This window comes from Chiloscyllium plagiosum, unplaced genomic scaffold (genome assembly GCF_037043375.1).
Source record: "Chiloscyllium plagiosum isolate Xiang-an unplaced genomic scaffold, Cpla_swu_hap1 HiC_scaffold_31, whole genome shotgun sequence".
In the NCBI taxonomy this organism is placed as follows: Eukaryota; Metazoa; Chordata; class Chondrichthyes; order Orectolobiformes; family Hemiscylliidae; genus Chiloscyllium; species Chiloscyllium plagiosum.
The window spans coordinates 34,650,221-34,670,519 of NW_028270169.1; the positions used below are offsets into that span (position 1 = coordinate 34,650,221).

At 40.0% G+C, this 20,299-nt stretch overlaps 1 protein-coding gene across 9 annotated transcripts in view; it reads left to right on the forward strand.

The window, feature by feature from the left end:
* auts2a (activator of transcription and developmental regulator AUTS2 a) overlaps positions 1-20,299 on the forward strand; it is a 1,204,773-nt gene that overhangs the window by 528,992 nt on the left and 655,482 nt on the right. For 8 of the 9 annotated variants that reach the window (XM_043718594.2, XM_043718599.2, XM_043718597.2 and 5 more), the window contains one exon: positions 15,982-16,017. The exons of the other annotated variant lie outside the window; for it this stretch is intronic. In XM_043718594.2, the coding sequence (XP_043574529.2) occupies positions 15,982-16,017 (36 nt within the window). The remainder of the gene's footprint in view (positions 1-15,981; positions 16,018-20,299) is intronic. 9 annotated transcript variants of the gene reach the window in all.

Below are 20,299 nucleotides of genomic sequence, written 5' to 3' on the forward strand. Positions count from 1 at the left end.
TACCAGTCTCAGATTGATCTCTTTCCTCACTATCTCCCTGGGTCCCACCCCCCACCTTACTCATTTAAATCTTCCCAAGCAGCTCTAGCAAATCTCCCTGACAGTATATTGGTCCCCTTCCAATTCAGGTGCAATCCATCCTTCTTGTACAGATCACTTCTACCCCAGAAGAGATTCCAATGATCCAAAAATATGAATCATTCTCCCATACACCAGCTCCTCAGCTGCGACTTCTTCTGCTCTATCTTCCTATTCCTGCCCTCACTAGCTCGTAACACCAGGAGTAATCCAGATGTTACTACTCTTGAGGACCTCCTTTAGAAATTCCTGCCTAACTCTCTGTATGCTCCCTTCAGAATCTCAACCTTTTCCATTCCTATGTCATTGGTTCCAATGTGGAGACCTCCTGCTGGCCCCTCTCCCCCGTGAGAACATTCAGCACCCTCTCTGAGACATCTTTGATCCTGGTACCAGGGAAGCAACACGTCATTCTGATTATTTGCTGCTGGCCACAAAAACATCTGTCTGTGCCTCAGACAAGAGAGTCCCCTAGCACAACTGATCACTTGGAACCTACGGGGAGAGTGCGGGTAAGTGGAATTGAAATACCCATCAGCCATGATTAAATGGCAGAGTGGACTCGGTGGGCCGAATGACCTTGCTTCCACTCCTATGTCTTATGGTCTACTTGTACCCCTCATTACATTAGAGTCAGTCTCAATACCAGAAACTTGGCTGTTCATGCTACATTCCCCTGAGACTCCTGCACTACCTGCCTACCTCTCTTACCTTTCCTGGAGTTAATCCATCTTTGTGACTGTATCTGCAAGTTTTCTCCTTCCTATAACTGTCATCCATCACATCCCCTTGCTCTTGTAAGTTCCTCATTGCCTCTAACTGTCATTCCAGTCGTTCCATTTGATCTGATGGGATTCACAACCAACGGCATTTATTGCAGATATAATCCTCAGTAACTTGTAAACTCTACTAATGGCCATTTTTGCTTCTTCCAATCTGCAGACCCAGAAAATATCCCCATCTTCTTTCTCCACACAACCTGCTGTCAGCTAACTTAATACTTAGGGCTTATATTTTTAAGTTTAATCAAGAGACAGCTCAATAAAACATATAATCAAGAAAGAACCCACTCTATTCACTACTACAGACTTACAGCAAGGCCCTAAGGCCACACTTAAAACTCTTCACTTATCTGTTTCTGTGCTGTGACCTCTCCCAAACAAGTTCCTCCAAGATCAGTTGTGAATTTCACTGTTAATTTTCCCAGATGCACTCCAATATCCGGCGATGTCTGAATTCAAACAGCAAAGGCAGTAACTGTGCAGGTTCACTGCTGTGTCAGTCAGCAGTGTTGATTCCTCTCTCTCTCTTTTCAATCTCTTTTTCTCTCTCTTTTTTCTCATTTCTCTCTTCTTTTCTCTCTCTCTATCCACCTATCTCTTCTCTCTATCTCTCTCTCTCTATCTCTCTCTCTCTATCTCTCTCTCTCTGTCTCTCTCACTCTGTCTCTCTCTCTCTGTCTCTCTCTCTCTGTCTCTCTCTCTCTGTCTCTCTCTCTCTCTCTCTCTGTCTCTCTCTCTCTCTCTCCTCTGCACTGACCTCACCATGTGCTGCCTTTGTCTGTATCTCTCTCTTTTAAAAGTGCCGTTGTTTTGACCTTTTTTTTCCCTCCAAAGTTCCAAAACAATGCAACATCGTATAAAACAGTAATTGCTGCTCTTCAGATTCGAGGAAATCGCCTCCAACACTGAAAATACAAGCAATACTGGATTTGATTTGATAAGGGAAATACTTGGTTCGGAAGGTGAAGGAACCCCTCGGAGTCAACATGATACACAACATGATATTGCATAGAATCAACTGAAAAAAATTTGGCTGTCATGTTTCCCAGTAAAACAAACGACAGTAGTAACTAATGACATGGAGCACAGAACAGTGATTGGCTATGGAGGCACAGAGTGGTGGTATGATCTTAGTGGAGGGAGGCTACCACAGGGCACCCCACATCCCAAAGGATGTACCCCACCCCACCTTTGTTTCCATCTTTGCAACTCCTTTGTGAAAACACATATTCATATTCATTCTTCCTTCTCCTGCTCAGTGTAGATATTTTCTAATCCACCTCTTCAGAGGAGATGCCATTGCACATCTCTGGGACAGGGGAGGAACCTGAACCCAGGCCTCCTGATCCAGAGGTAGGGACACTATTTCTGCACCCAAAGACCCAGTACTGCTCAGTGTAGTATTGTAGGTGGATTGAGACCCTTAAATGGAACCAAAGGCCTTAATAGGCCTAAGGGTCAGGGGGCTCTTGTGGTACAGTGGTAGAATCTCCAATACCAGGACATGTATCCAACCTGCTCCAGAGGTGTATGATAACATCTCTGTATAGGTTGATTAGAAAATATCCAGGCCCAAGGTTTAACAAGTAAGTGTCTGGATTAGTGGTGCTGGAAGAGCACAGCAGTTCAGGCAGCATCCGAGGAGCAGTAAAATTGACATTTCGGGCAAAAAGCTCTTCATCAGGAATACAGGTGGAGAGATCTCTCCACCCTTCAGGCTCTCTGCCTGTATTCCTGATGAAGAGCTTTTGCCCGAAACATCGATTTCGCTGCTCCTTGGATGCTGCCTGAACTGCTGTGCACTTCCAGCACCACTAATCCAGAATCTGGTTTCTAGCATCTGCAGTCATTGTTTTTACCTTAACAAGTAAGTGGGTGATTTATCCAACCTCTGCATTATGGAGGAAAAGTGAAAACGCACAAAAGGATCAAACATTCTGTTTGTTTATGGGGTCTGTAGGACACACCAATCAGGAAAAGATAGAGGATCAAATATGTAGTCAAATTTAATCAAAGCTTATGGATAATAATGCAGTAATAGTGGGTTTTTTTTAACTACCCAAATATTGGCTGGGATAGTTTGTATGCAAGGTAAAGAGGTAAAAAAGTCTTAAATTACATCCAAGAAACCCCCTCTAATCCGTATACAGGAAGGCCAACAAGAAAGGAAGCATTTCTGAACATAATATTTGGAAATGAGGCAAGGCACATGGTGGGCATAACAGCTACAAATCATTTTGTGGATAGTGACCATAGCTCAATTAGATTTGGTATAGATATGGAAAGGATAAATGGGTCTGAAATAAATTGAATTGAATTAAATATATTGTCACGTATACTGAGGCGCAGTGAAAAGATTTGTCTTACAAGCAATATGGGCAGATCACAGAGTTAAGTAGTATAGGTATGTAAATAATAGGTAAACAGCAGCAAAAACAAAAACACAGATACAGGCGAATGTTAAGAGTTTGTGAGTCCATTCAGTATTCTAACAACAGTAGGGTAGAAACTATTTCAAAACCGGCTGGTACGTGTGTTCAGGCTTCTGTACCTTCTCCCCGATGGTAAAGGTTGTAGAAAAACATTGCCAGGGTGGGATGGATCTTTGAGAATGCTGGCGGCCTTTCCTTGACAGCGGGCCTGATAGATGGATTCTATAGATGGGAGGTTGGCCTTTGTGATTGTCCGGGCCGAGTTCACTACTCTCTGTAACCATCTCCAATTTTGAATTGCACACCAGATAATAATATATCCCGACAGAATGCTCACGATGGGTGCACCTATAAAAGTTGGCAAGGGTATCTGCCGTCATGCCAAATTTTCTCAACTGCCTAAGGAAGAAGAGACGTTGTTGGGCCTTTTTAACCAGTGCGTCCACATGAAGAGTCTAAGAAAGCTTGTTGAGGATGACCACTCCCAGGAGCTTGACACTCTCCACTCGTTCTACCTCTGTGCTGTTAATGTGTAGGGGGGCTTGAGTAACATCCTGCTGAAAGTCAATAATGAGTTCCTTGGTTTTGCCAGCATTGAGAGCTAGGTTGTTCTCAGTGCACCATTTTTCCAGGTCTTCCACCTCCCATCTGTAGTCTGTTTCATCGCTATCTGAGATTCGACCAACTGGTCTGACTAATGTTCTGAAATGTTCTAAACTGGGGGAAAGGCTAATTTTACGAAGGTAAGATTTGATTTTGCCTAAGTGGACTGGAAGTAGGTACTTGCAGATGAAACTGTGACAGAGCACTGGCAGGCATCAAGGAGGAAGTAGCAAGTGAGCAGGGTAAATGTGTTCCTGTGAAGACAGAGGATGCGACAGAATCTGCGATATCAAGGAAAATAAAGGTTAGAATTAAGAAAAAAAACGTCTGCTGGTTCAACAAAACAGAGCCCATAGAGGGGTGTACAAAAGTGCAGGCAGGGATCTTAAAACTGGGAAAGCAAATAAATTTTTTTATTCATTTGTGAGACATAGGCATCGCTGGCTGGCCAGCATTTATTGCCCATCCTTACTTGCCCTTGAATCGCTGCAGTCCACTTGCTGTGGGTTGACCAACAATGCCGGTAGGGAGGGCACTACCCCCCCCAGATGTTGGTAAGGAGGACTTTGCATGGTCGATAGGACTGTTTGTGTTTTTGCCATTGTCTTTTCTGGTTCCAAGGTCAATGCCAGGTGGTCCGTCCAATTTCATTTCTTTGTGACTCCCTCACGATTAATAGCAAGCCTCGTGAGTGGCTTGCTAGGTCATTTCAGAGGGCAGTTGAAGTCAACCACATTGCTGTGACTCTGGAGTCACATGTAAGCCAGACCAGGTAAGGATGGCAGATTTCCTTCCCTAAAGGACATTAGTGAATTTGATGGGTTTTTTCCGACAATTGACAATGGTTTCATGGTCATCGGTTGACTCTTTAGTCTAGGTTTTTTTTAACTGAATTCAAATTCCATCATCTGTCACGGCAGGATTCAAACCCAGGTCCCCAGAACATTTTTCTGGGTTTCTGGATTAATAGTCGAGCGATAATAGCACGAGGGCACTGCCTCCCCATGTGTTGGCAAATAGAGTAAAAGGAAACCCAAAGGGTTTTTAAAATTCTATAAGGAGCAAGAAAATAACTTGGGGAAAGATTAGGGCCCACTAGGCACAATAGAGGTAACTTGTATGTGAAGTGGGAAGACATGGGTACAGTTCCCAATGAATGTCTTGCATTGGTCATCACACAGGGAATAGTTAATGCAGGTGTAGATATCCAGGTGAAGGACTGTGAAATGTTAGAAGAAATCAACATAAAGAGAGAGGAGGTATTCATTGGCTTAGCAACCTTAGAAGAAGATAAATCCAGCAGCTTGGATTATATATATCCCAGACTGTGAAGGAAGCCAAAGGAGGAGATATCCTCCTTTGAAGGAGGAGGCTTACTGTAATCAGATTGTTGTTAACTGGTACGGACACACCGCTGAATGGTCACCTCCTCTACCCTAAACATCACCATGAGTTTGTAAGTTTTCGAGAAATTGGAAGGAAATCTGGCTGGTTGAAATTAAATCTACAACAATGGAAGATAGTTGTTGTTATTGGAGGGTGTTCCATCAGCGTAGTATCCTTGGCTTAGCCAATTTCAGCTACTTCATCAATGACTTTCCCTCCATCCCAAAGTCAGAAATTCGATGCTTGCTGGTAATTGCACAGTGTCAGCATAGTTAGTAACTCTTTGGATTTAGATTACTTAGTGTGGAAACAGACCCTTTGGGCCGACAAGTCCACACCGCCCCGCCGAAGCGCAACCCACCCATACCCCTGCATTTACCCCTTACCTAACACTACGGGCAATTTAGCATGGCCAATTTACCTGACCTGCACATCTTTGGACTGTGGGAGGAAACCGGAGCACCCGGAGGAAACCCACGCAGACACGGGGAGAACATGCAAACTCCACACAGTCGCCTGAGGCGGGAATTGAACCCGGGTCTCTGGCACTGTGAGGCAGCAGTGCTAACCACTGTGCCACCGTGCCGCCCATTTAGTACCAGTCCATGTCCAAATGCATTCAAAAACCAGCTTGAGCTGACAAATGTCAATGAATGTGCATGCCACACAGGTTCCAAGCAATGACCATCTCCAAGAAGAGAGAATCTAACCATCACACCTTGACTTTCAATAACAAACTGAATTCCCCCAACTACCAACATGTTGGGGTGGGGATGGGTTAAGATGTCTGACTGGATGAATGAAGCTCTGACAACACTTACAAAGCTTGATGTCTTCCAGGGTGAAGCAAGCCCCTCTGCTGACCCTATATCCATAAATATTCATTCTCTCCACAACTGATGTATTGTAGCTGCACTGTGTATCGTATGTAAGATGCAGCGCAGAAATTTTCCAAGCCTCCAGAGACAGAACCTTCCAAATTCATGACCACTACCCTCGAGAAGGACAAGGACAGCAGATACATGGGAACCACCATCTGCAAGTTCCCTTCCAAACCATTCTCCATCCTGACTTAAAAATATACAGCCATTTCTTCAGTGTCACTGGGTCCGAATTCTGGAACTCTGTCCTGGGCAGCATTATGGGTGTATTCATTCTCCTTTCTAAGCTGCGGGTATGCAGAATTCTAAGTTTTCATGCATTGGTATTGGGATGCCAGTGCTGTTCACATCATTGTTTTCTGGTGATGGAAGTCACTGCCACCTTGGTGGTCTGCACAGAAGGAAGCAAAATGACAGGAAAGCTGAGTACACTGACACTAAATAGGCAGCAGTGGTTCAAAAGGGCAGCTGACTATCACCTTCTCTAGGGATGGGGTATATATGTTGGCCCAGTCTGTAAAACCAACGTCGCTGAATTAAGACAAAAAACTCTGATTGCTGCAAAGGTCTGAATTATTACTTTAACCATCCAACCATCTGCTTTACTTAGTTACTTCTGTTTCGTGTGAAGTGGGACAGTATATTTGTTGAAAAGAGTTTTATCAGAGAGATTTCCAATTCGTGCACAATTTACCCCATCAAATATTTAGAGTTTGCGAGTTCAGACCAAAATTTATTTGGCATTACACTCCCCCGATTTGTGGGTTGCTGTTGGCAATTATTCAGATTATGTTACATATTGATGGAGCAACATCCCTTTCTGTTAATAAACATGAGGACAACACCTTCACATAAATGAACTAGATAGGCCACATATTGAAAATTTGCATTAAACCTTTCATCTATTGTCTCATCCTGGAATGGAATTAAAGCTGTGTCAAAGATGCTGAAATAGGATATCTATCACTTCTGCATTACATGATAAATTGCAGACTGAAAACTGGAGACTCCTCCAGATGCCTGAATGATACACAGACAGACATGCTTCATGAAATGGTCTCTTTCACTTGTGGGTCGTAGAAGGACATTCATCTCATTTATGTCTATGTTGGCTGTTTGCTGCAGCTATTTCCCCACTGCTTTACTCCATACCCTCAGCCATGAAACTATCTTCACTTCAAATGTTTCCCCATTCTTTCCTTAAAAGATGAAACAGACTTTTCTTCGACTCCTGGTGTGACAGCATTCTGTGTGATAACAACTTTGTGTTAAATGAAACACTTTTCTCTTAAATTATACCCTCAGCCTTTTTATATTGGCAAGCCCTTCTTTTTGACTCTCAAATTGTGAAGAAACAGTCTTCTAGAACTCAGTGTCAAAATTCTTGTGAAACATCTAGTTACTTAAGTTTAATCTAATGCAAAGTTTTACACCACCAGTGCCATCCTGTTGAATCTATATGTGAATGCCCTGTATGGCTGTTATGTCATTTCTATCATCATCTTACAATCTATGTTTCTGTTGCTGTCACTTTTCTTTATGACTTTATCCAGTGCACTGGCATTTTTAAAGAATTATCTATTTGAACCCAGGTCTCCTTACTTGTACATCTGTCAACAATTTTTTAACAAAATGGTATTTGCTGTATTTAAGTATTCCATATATTTTCAATAGTCACCGATTTTAATCTCTTGCTTCTGCTCATTGAGAGTTCTGGGTTAGGTTTGAGGTTTGCCTTCACTATACTTACAAGTAGCCTTGCTGCTATAAACATAATGTTGTCCCCATACTGTTTGCACAAAAATATTCCTGTTTGAGGAGACATCTTCTCTTCAATATGGAATCTTTGCTCGATCCTGCCTATGACCACTCTTGTTGAGGTAAATTAGCACAATGCACGAATAAAATTGATCTAATGGACATTTGCTTGTTTCTAATCAACTGAAAATTAATACGAATTTAGGCAACATTTTTTAACTGTATTGCACTAACTATGTCAGTGTGGTCAACAACTATGCACAAATTAGTAATTTCAAGAGGGAGCAAATGAATGATTGCCTCGTTGAGAAGGAGATAGAAAATAATTTTTAAATAATTCAAACTTGGTGTATGCAGTAACTTGATACTCAGAAATAACTTTACCTCTTATTAAAGGATGTTTAAACTCTACAGGTCCTTTGAAGATCAATCATTTTATTTGGGTTGTAACTTTTGTTTGTCATTCATTTACATTTCTAATGTGTAAGAATGATGTGGCACTAGAAGTGGGAAAATTGGACCACATGGGCAGCACGGTGGCTCAGTGGTTAGCACTGTTGTCTCAGCGCCAGGGACCCGGGCTGGATTCCAGCCTTGGCCGACTGTCTGTGTGGAGTTTCTTCCAGGTTTTCTCCCACAATCCAAAGATGTGCAGGTTAGGCGAAGCCCATAATGTTCAGGGATGTGTGTCAGGTGCATTAGTCAGGGGTAAAATGTAGAGTAGTAGGGGAATGAGTGGGTTATTCTGTGGAGGGTCGGTGTGCGTTTGTTGAGCCCAAGGGCCTGTTTCCACATTGTGTGAGTTCTGTGAACATTGTTTTTCTGCTCAAGCCTATATGTGATCTAAAGCAAGGTGGTTAATCCTTAACTGCCCGGAGAAAAGGGCTAACAAGCTAATCAGCTACATGGAGAATAAATGTTGGCAGTGAATTAATGAAAAATAATTGCATCTTGTGAATAAATAAAAAATAAACTCAGTGAAAGACAGAAAGGAAAATGAGGAGGCAAGTTGTATTACAAAAAAAAAATGTTGCCTATCTGTCTGCCCACCTGAAGTCAACATACTCTGGAGTAAATTGAGAATATATTTTGTGGTAATGTGATCAACATTGCTATTGAGTCTTTTCAAATATGAGCACGCTGCACGTGAATCTGTTAGACTGGAATGAATCCAGTTAGTGGCATGTAAGACAGATCTAGTATCCCTCTAAACTGTGCTTTATAAACCCATGATAATGGTATTGCTTAATGTACCTCTGTGAATCTGTTATGTTGAAGTGTGCTGAGCTGTACAGTAATTGGAACATGACTTGGCACAGGTGAAGCAGCCAGTTATGTGGAGACATTTCACTTCTTCCCCCTAGTTACCTTTCTCTTCAGGTGCATAACATAGATATTGACACTGTGGTGTCACCTCACATTGTACTTCCTACTGACTAGAAATGTGCAGTCTCTTTGAAAGCTAATTACAGAATAACTCAAGATTGCTGTTTACATGGTGTCACAGATGGATTTACTAAATTGGATGTTTTATTACTGTCTTGAAAAAAAACAACTTTCTGTTGATTTGATGATAATGAATTGTTTTACCCTTTAAGTTAGTTGATCTGTCTGGCCAGATGGTAAAAGGCTTATTCTATGTTATTGACAATTTACCTATTGGAAAGTATGGTAGGCTAAAAATGCCCACTGTAGAAGTCTAGCAATCTCAATTACCCATGCATTAGAGGTGGAAACCGGGATTATGGTATTAGCTGTGGTTCATTAATGACTTCGCTGAGTTCCACATTGTGGCTTGTTTAGAATATTATACCACATTATTTTCATCATCCTGGGTATCATGACTAGATTAGATTTAAACTGTTAAGGTCTACAGAGATACAAAGCTATTTCAGTTTAGCATGGAATTGCTTTGTGTTAGAAAGATAAAAGGGTCTGGTTACTAGGAGGGTGTCTGGGCTTCGGGCTTGGTTTGATTAGGGTTTTGATAAGGGGTGATGAGACTTAGGGATGTGTGTGCAGCAACAGGTAGATGGGGGAGAAATCCTAAGTTAGAGAGTATGATAACTGATGAGAGCTTTGCCCTGGTGAGATGGAAGAGATCAGGGCCAACTGCGCAAAGTGTGTCAGCAGCCTTGGGAGCTCTGAGATCCAGGAATGCATGAGCAATTCTTGAAGAGAGACAGAATCCCGGTGGGTACTGTTACGATGGTGTATTAGACCTGCGAACGGTGACCAAGGTACACCTTTTAAAAGGTAAGAACAATGACTACAGATGCTGGAAACCAGATTCTGGATTAGTGGTGCTGGAAGAGCACAGCAGTTCAGGCAGCATCCAAGGAGCAGTAAAATCGACGTTTCAGGCAAAAGCCCTTCATCGGGAATACCTTTTAAACTTAGGTTGCTGGATGAGGTAAAGGCTGCAGAGGCAAGCAGATTTTCGACAAGGCTGTCTGATCTGCAAGCACTGTTTCATGGTAACAGTAGTATTTGTATTGTATCAGCAGAAATCAAATACTTCTTTTATGCTTCTCCCAACTGACATCCAGCAGCATGCTTTTTGTGGCACCACGTCTGTCCTTGCCTTGATCGGTGTCTGAATGTCTCATTCCAACATGATAAATGCATGATATCCCCAAGTGATTATTTTTTCAACTTTTCCACGCCATGTCATGCACCATTTCACACCGAAGGACAAAAGAAAGGAAGAATTCAAGAAATGAGATAGTGGCAAAGATGAAAGAAGGCATGAGCATGGAATGGGAACGAGTGATGTAGGGCAGAAAGTAGAGATAAAGAATTCAAGGTGAATTGCAGTGACACAAAAAATGATCAGGACAGAATATTTCCTGCTCGATTGCAGGCTGCCTTGGGAGATCAAGTGTATATTTGTCCAAATAAATATAGATAACAGGTAATAAAGGATCAATCAATCTATGGGGAGGTGATGGCATAGTGATAGGATTAGTTTTGCTAATGTTCTCGAGGCATGGGTAGAAATCCAACACAGCAGGTAATGGAATTTTAAATTTATTTCTTATTTCCCCTATTTTTTCTAAACAACCTGCTTAGAGATGTTACTACTCATCTTTAGAGCAGGTAGGCTTGAACCTGGGCCTCCTGCTCTAAGGGTCAGGACACTACCAGTGCACTGCAAGACTGGTATTGCAATGGAATTTCATTTCAAGACTTAGTAATTGAATGTAAAGCTAGTCTAATTGTGACCATTGTTGATTGTTATTAAAAACCCATCTGGTTTACTAGTGCCCTTTGGGAAGGAAATCTGCTGTCCTGACCTGATCTTGCCTACTTTGGCAATGATATTGTTGACTATTAAAAGCCCTCCATGATTGTGCACCCAAATGGTGCATGGGAGCAGCACCAATTGTAAGTTTCCTTCCAAATCACACAACATCTGAACTTGGCACTATACACATACAAGTGCTGGTCAAAAGCCAGGAACCTCCATGCTAATGGTACAATTGGTGTACCATGGACTGCCTCATGTCAGGAAGACATCTCATCAGTACCTTCTAAAGGGCAATTAAGAATGGGTAACATATACTGGTCTGACTGGTGACCCCAAATCTCATGAATGAAAAGTATTTGTAGTTCACAGTGTCTAATAGTGGAAGGGAAATGGAGAAAGTGATACACAGACAAATTAGGGAAATGAGCCAAAACAACTCTCAAAATAATGATCGTGGTTGTTTCAACTACCCTGCTATTAACTAGGCAGAGGAGGTAGTTAAAGACAATAAGGCATTGTAGTTCCATGCTGTATATCATGACTGTGAATAATGAGCATGCATTTCAAAAGGGAATTCTTTGCTTCAGCAACCTGAATGAAATTTTTTGAGGAGATAATAGAAAAAAGAAATAATTGTAATTCTGGAGATATAATTTATCCAGTTTTCAACAGATAAAAGGAGCTACATTAGACCACAGTGTTAGATCAGAAAATGTGGCTTCAAGGGAAGTGACAGAATGGATTGCTGATAGGCTTCAAGCCAGAAAACAGGGAGTGGAGTAAAGGATAGTTATTCAGAGAGGTAGAAGGTGGGAAGTGGTGTTCCACAGGGGTTTGTAATCACAGCTGGTCAGAAATTACATTCCCAATTTGGACTTGGAATCAAAATGCAATTTATAAGTTTATGAATGACATCAAATTGCAAAGGTGATTGTCAATAATGATAAGAACTGCAGCAAATTACGTGAGGACATTAATAAGCATATGGAAAGGGTCCTCTTGTGGCACAGAATTAGTGACCATACTCCTGGGCTGAGTGACCCGGGTTCAAGTCCCACCAGCTCCAGTGGTATGTAGTAACATCTCAGAACAGGTTGATTATAAAAAGTAAGCATATGGACTGTCCATTTATTGTATTAATTACATACAAATAGAGTTCAATGCAAATAAATGGGAAGTATATATTTTAATAATGAGAATAAAGAAATCACTTATTATTTGGAACTTGAAGTCTGGGTTGGGTATAGAAGCAAGGAGATCTCAGAGTACAATGTAGAAATTGCTAAGAGTTTCACCACAAGTTTGAAAGGTTATGAGAAAGTATACAGAGCGCTAGGCTTTATTTCCAGAGGGATTGAGATGAAAAACTAGGGAATTTGTATTCAACTTTAGCAAGACAATAAATGTTCAAGGAATTCCATGTAAGATCTGAAAACTCAAATATTAATCATGTAAAAACTGCATCCCAACGTTGTCACTTTCATAACTTAATTATTCTTAACTTAACATTAAAGTTTGCACCATTCTTAATAATTAACCTAACCTAATTTTTTCTATGGATTCTTAGCAAAAGTGGTGAGAGGGAGATTTGGCTAATAAGTTAGTTGTATTGTTTTCAAGTGTCACTTGGACAGTATAAGATATTCACCTTCACCTGCTAATAACAAAAGCTTCTGAAATTTGGATTCTTATGTTCACGGCATCAGATTTTAGTTATTTTATTGTCTGAGTAATATTTAACAGTGTACACATTTTTGAAAATGTAGACTTTATCCCCCTGACTTGAAGCTTCTTGATAATCAAATTATTTCAATGTGAATTCAAATCACGAATACATATTTCATTACTATCATCACAGGATGTGAATACTTTATTCTGTTTTATTTCCCCTGAACTGAACCAAATGCATTTACCTTGGGTTGCAAACTTGTCTTATCAAGTTACAGGAGATGAAATCTGTTTTCTTAAGTAAGATATTTTGATCTGTTGCAGTAAGTTGAAGTGTTGGTCATCGAAATGAATTTCTAGAAAAGTTAGGCATCAGGTAATTTCTTTTCAAATTGCATTATTAATAGAACATCATTGACTTGACTTTGGAGACATGAACTCTATCACCTTCAACAACTTTAGTTTTATTGGCAATAAGTAGCATAGTTGACTGAATGGAACATTGATAGATTAAGTGAGTGGCCAAAAATGTGGCAGTTAGAATTCAATGTGGGGAAATGTGAGGACACCTACTTTGAACTGAATGGACTAGAGAATTTATTAAAGGAGTACAAAGTAGGGCTATAGAGGCAGCAAATGGGTTTAGGACTCCATGACCAGAAATCAATAGAACCAATGAGAAAGGTATGAATATTCATTAATATAAAAGCAAAATACTGCAGATGTTGGAAGTTGGACAGATAAAGGTGGGTCTACTCAGCAGGCTAAGAGAAATTGCTAAAGAGAAAAAGAGTTAACATTTCAGATTGATAACACTGGTACCCGTAAAGGGTCATTGATTTGAAATATTAACAATCTCCCAATAAGTTCTGCCTGCCCTGCTAAATGTTTCCAGCATTTTCTGTTTCCATGTTAAAAACTAATTTAATTGTGTAATGACATTTTAGCCTTCAACTTAAGAGGGCTGGAATATAAAAGAATAGATGCATCCAACAGTCATATAAAGCACTTGGTTGGGTTTTAGCTGGAGAATTATAATCCGTTTGGTCCATCATATCTCAGGAAGAGTGTATAAATCTCAGAAGAGATTCGGTACATATTTATCAGAATGTATTCCCTTGATATTAGAAGATTAAGGGGTACTATAATTAACATGGTTGAAGAAGCTGGTAAGAAGAGAGAAATATTTCCTTCATTGGAGTAATTTGAAGAAAAGTAAATTGCGATACTTGGATATTCTGAAAAAAAAAACACATACTGCTAAACTATTGGCTTCTATTCATCAGGGCAATGAATAAAAATACCTTGGTAAAGGGGAAACAACGTGAGCTACATAATAGGAGCATATTAATTTGATTGGCAAGTGAACTCTGATAGTGATGCTGCCATGGAAAATTCACCAGTAAATGATGAGTGACAATTAACTGTCAGACCTTATTTAAAATTAAAGAAGGACAGGTTGGCTCTGGCCAAGATAACTGCCATGAGTAATGAACCTCTGGTTCACTATGTGGGTGTTGTTTTGACCAATCAGAATCAACCTGCATCTGTTCAAAAATTTACCAACGCTTAACAGTTAACTGTCAGTTTTCATTAACTGGTGTATTTTCCATGGCCTATTGCCTATTTGAGTCTACTTGCCAAACAATCAGCTGTCTCCTCCTTTACAGTTCAAATGTGGTTTTCTCTTCGCTTTAGCATTCCCTGCAAACTGTTCTGATGAGTGTAAGATGAAAAGCTTTGACAAAGTGTTTTTCAGCAATATTTAAGTGACTACTACCTAACAACTATTTATATAATGTTGTAATCGGAATTCAATCATTCTGTGATGGTTTCAGGAAACATGCCTTCACACAAATGTCTATGGTACTCTAAAACTCACTTCATAAGATAATGGTTTTGAAAAAGACAGTTATTGAATTATGAAACAAAATCAGAAATTGCTGGTGAAACTCAGCAAATCTAGTCTCATCTGTGGGGTGAAAGCTGCCAAACCTGCTGAATTCTGCCAGCAATTTCTGTTTTTGTATCAGATCTCCAGCATCTGCAGTTCTTTATTGAATTTTAATGTTGAGCTATACTGAGTTCCGTCCAAACTAATGATGTTGCACAGCCACCACATGAAGAATCAGTTATTTGGAATCTAGCATGGTCTCCCAATGAAGGCACACGTGCCTTCTCTACCTCTTGCTGATAATAGTTAATGTGCCTAAGAGCTAATGCAACCTGTGTATATTTACTGATATAAGCAACAGCTTGTTACCTAAGGCAAAAGCCTCATTTTGCTGAGACTTAATTGTAGACCAACTTCTATCACAGATTACTGAACAGTCTTAGACCAGCTTAGGAAAGAAGATTGGTGGCAGCAGTCTACTCTAACCACAAACCACCAGTGGTCGACTCCCAGGCATCATATCACATTGTAACATAAGTCTTGATCCAAATATTTTGTTGAATAGCAGTCGGTTGCAAACATCAAACAAACTTATTAGATTTTTGTTTGGCAAAGGTATGAAGGGTCTTATTTTGGTTCAGGTAAAGGTAGCCATTGTTCCTTAAGTGTCTAATGTCTTACATCACTTTGTTAATGTTGCTGAAAATCACCTAATTTTGTTTGGGACAGCAGAAATACTCTCTACGATGACATTGATCTCTATGCCATGTGTGGAAGAATCGTTGGCCTTCTTTGGTCCCTTTTTGAAGATTGACTTCTTTAAATAGTCACGGCAACGGAGCATGACAGCCTTGGCTCACTAACTGGAGGCCATGCCACTGAATGTCAACAGCCACAGAGGTCACTTGATACTAGTCTGTTGAGTCTCAGTGCAAAGTAAAGATGCCATCATTACCCAGCTGCCTGTCATATAAATTGGCAATTACAGCGGCAGCAGAGATGTGGAGATCTGTAAATAGAGTGTTACCTCTCAATCCTGATGAGAGATGTGAGAAGAAAATGAGACTGTACAAGCTTGTTGCAAAGCAGCTGACAAGGTTCACCACCCCCACCTCCCCCTTCCCCCACCCTCCCCCAACTCTGAAACATCATGATGAAAGCACACGAGTGCTGCTAATGAACTCATGAGGATGGAATAATGTGGATTATGATCACTAATTTCCCTTTCTTCTCTTCTGTTCTCTTGCAGAGCTCTGCACATTCCAGTTTGGGAACTGGTTATTTTGTGAGTATACATGCACATTTGCAATCATCATACATTTTTAGCTTTTAAACCATTACACATTTCAGTCGCTCATTATTAAAACAGGTATAGTGAAAGAATTGTGACAGTCCTTGGGGACTACTACAGTAAATTTAATGCTGCTGCATTGGTAACCTGGGGGTCATGCAAGGATGCAAGGCTTCCATTGCCTAATGAGGAAGGAATTGCAATTATATTGTCATTGTATTAACTTGCTGCTCCCCATTGGGAAGCCAGTGGCAAACAACATTGAAACTGTCAATGTCATTTCTGGAATGAAATCTCATTAACATGTAGAGTGTATCGCATTGGATCACCAAGTCTGTTCTTGTTATTCAGACTATTTGTTATTCAGCAGACTATTTCTTTTAAAAAAAAAGAAACATATGCTACCACCACCCTTCAGAATTCTGACAATGCTGAGTTGATTAAAAGGACTATCACAGCATTAAGGGGTAAATTTTACACAGCGAGCCTAATGGCCTGCAGCCTTGTTTGACAGGTGTGTGATTCAGAGAAGATGGATCATGAGGCATGAGACAGGGTATGCAAACTCCTTTGGTGCTCGGGCATCTTCTGTGTTTGCTTAAGAATACCGATTATGAAGTAAGACCATACACACAAGTCCAGATTTCACAACTGGTGAACTGGCCAAATGTGTCCAGAAAATTGGAACATCTCCTATGTAAATGTATTGCTGTAAATCAAAGGATGTCAGCACTTCTGATTCTGCAGACAGCTTCTTAAATGTCTGCTAGAGATGCACACCTTTTTGTTTTAAAGTGTGGTTGTAGGTGTGATCTCTTTATAGCTGGAGATTGGAATTTTTTTCACGCAGGAAGGAATCTTCAGAATATGCTTGAAATGAGACAAATGCACTGAACCTTCATATAACACTGTCTCTCAGAGCCATACAAAAATGTGTGTTTCATTGAAGGTTTGTCTAATAGAAAGCATAGACAATTTGTGCCACATTAAAGGTCATGGCATATTAGAGCATGTAATGGTAAGGGGCTGCTATACCTCCAAAGATCATTATAAACATATAAAGTTAATGGAAGAGCCATTATATTAACACTGGAATCCATTTGTAGTGAAAGTAATGAACAGAATAGCAATGGTCGTTAGCACTGTAGTTCTGACAGCCACACACTGTTTTGGAACTCTTGCCAGTCTCTTGCTGAAATAAATGATTTAGTGGCGTTATTAGCTCCATATAACTAATGTTGCTTAATAATAACTTTGTTACCTGGAGTGATACATTAGAAAACTTAAAATGTATGCCATGTTTCAAAGAAGATATTGCTTTCAGAGCAGTAGACAGTGCTGTACTGATTTTGGAGTGTATGCTGACAGCTGTTTTATGATGCAAGCTATTGGAAATGTCTTCATATCCCATTTTAACATGCAAAATTTTATCCAAAAATCTGTCATCCTAGTGACAGTTGACATAATGATAAATGTGTTATCTCTGGATTTATATTACAAATTTTAACTATTAATAGTTTTAACAAAATTAATTGTAAGGTCATAAAGATTTTCAGAAGAATATTACCAGCTATTATATTGAGGATTATATCATATCTATAAAACCAGACAGTCATACCCTATAAAGAGGGTGGTGATGGCCTAGTGGTGTTATCGTTGTGCCATTAATCCAGGGACCAGGTCATTGTCTGGGCACCCTGGTTCAAGTCCCACCATAGCATGTCGTGCTGTTATAAAGAGCCTAATGATGACTGTGAATTCATTGTTAGGAAAATCCCATCTTGTTCACTAATGTCCTTTAGGGAAAGAAACTGCCATCCTTACCTGATCTGGCCTACACCTGACTCCAGACCCACAACAATATGGTTGATGCTTAACTGTCCTCTGGGCAATTAGAAATGGGCAATAAATACTGGCTAAGCCAGTGATGCCCACATCCTGTGAATGTATAATAATAAAAAAAGAGTCCTTCAGTTGTTCAAAATGAATGTTCATGCAATTATAAACATGATACAGCACTGAGGAAATGATTGATCTTTTCCCTGCTTGTGCTATTGGATCTTCTGAAGAGCCATCCAATTAGTCCCAATGACCCTTTCCTTCCCATTGGCCTTATCAACTATTCATGGATCAGTGGTGCTGGAAGAGCACAGCAATTCAGGCAGCATCCAACGAGCAGCGAAATCGACGTTTTGGGCAAAAGCCCTTCATCAGGAATAAAAGCTATTCATGCATTTCCCTTTTCAAACTCATTTTCAAATCTGCTTATGCTATTCATTTATGGAGTGCATTTCAATTCACAAAATCGCGCTGTTTAAAAATATATTTGTGCATGTCATCCTTTTTCAATTACCTTAAATCATTGCCCTCTGCTAACTGTTGAGTTTGCTCCACCCTGTCTTCGTATTAAATAAACACACTGTACTGACCATTCCTCACATATCAGTCAATGCTTCTACTCAGTTTCTTTGGCATGGATTGACTATGTAAATATAACTATAGGTCTTCTTTGGACAAATACTGAGATCTCAAATATAAAAGTTAACTTTTAAGTGAAATAGTTTGCTTCATTATGTGGTAGATAAAAATCATAACCGTTATCCCAGAATGGTTACAATCCTTTTAATACTGGAAATGATTTCTCCTTATTGACTGGCAGAAAACCCTTAAAGATATTGAAGATCGTTAATCTCCCTTAAATCCTTCCTGGTTGATGAAGAGCAGCCCCATTTCTCTAATCTCTCCATGTAAACTGAGGTCTTGTGTCTCTCTGTGTAAGCTGAGGTCTTGCTATTCTAGCAAACCTTTTCATTACTTTCTCTGTAACCTTGGCACACACAAGTCTCCTTTTTGGTTCCGAATGGCCACACCATTCTGATGGCTACCTTTGTACTACAGTGTATTTGGATATGAAATTTTAAAATATTGTATGATTGAAAAAAGGTTTTGATATCCCCTTTCATATTACCATTTAGCTTATTCTCATAGCTTTTACCCCCTTGTTTCCCTTTTTCAATATCCCCTATGGGTCTAGAACGTAACTCAGTTCCCTATTAAATTATGAGCTCAACATTTTTCAAAACCTGTCGTTTACTGCTTTTTTTTTAACCTTTGTGACTGTAGTCATCTAATGAGCTTGAGTTCTGTGCAACATTCCTTCCTTCTCTAAAGCTTGAAATTATATCCAGTAGGTGGAATCCTAGTTTCCTCTTTTAGCCAACATTTACATCAGGGAAATCTGCAGTTTCAGACATTGTGGGACCATCCACAACCAGGAAATGATTGGAGGAGAGTGCTGCCACCAATCTGCCCTCTATACTGGGTCTAAGAACCTATTTAATTAGAAGTGCTAGAGGATAAACCATTATTGAGTCTCAAAGAAAAGAGACACTTGCCTTATACAAGATATAGTTTAATTTAAAATAACAACAGTTACATGTTACATAGATAAGCTAAGCATAATTAAAAAGCTTATCAAAAGCCAGAGATGACACATCTGTCTCCTTTACAGTTGCATTCTAGGCTGTTACTTCCCAGCCCAATAACTGACACCATCAAATTGGGTGGAACATACTGCAACTTCATTGTTTAACTCTTTCAGAAGCATACCTTATACAATATGCAGTATCCAAGTATAGCTTAGACCTTGCACATTTTGAGTACTACAACTAATTATGTGTTGACACTCAAAATTGGAAAGCTGTTCACCTATCCACATGTCTTTCCTATCAACAGAAACACCATGCTTTGGATTACCGGTGCTGACTTGAAAACATGCAGTCAGCTAACGTGAAATGTTCTGTCCTGAAAATTTCACCGTTGGGTTGTGGTTTCAATTCTTGCTGAAATTTAAGGATAGATTTTAAATATTGTAGTTTGTTCAGCCTAATTCCCAAATGGCTGTGCAGAAGGATCACTTCGCATTGTGGTCACCTTTCCTATGTTCAGCAAAGCTGAGTTGTACTTCTGACAGCTGGAATTAAATCAAGGGTAGCATTAAGAAGCAAGATTATGTTTTCTGCAACAAGAAAATGGCATGAGGCCATAGAACTTGCGGTTCACTCCAACCCACTTCAACTTGATTAGTTGATCTAGTGCACACCAAAGCACAGTTACTTACAGCTCAGCATTCTGACCAAACGTGAATATTGAAACTTAAAGCAGTCCTTACAATGCCATTGCACTTTCATTTGTGCTCTTTCCATCGCTTAACATGTGCCTAATTTTGTCCTCATGGGTTTCTCTTCTCCTAAAGCTGCTAAGCCTGGAATCTTGT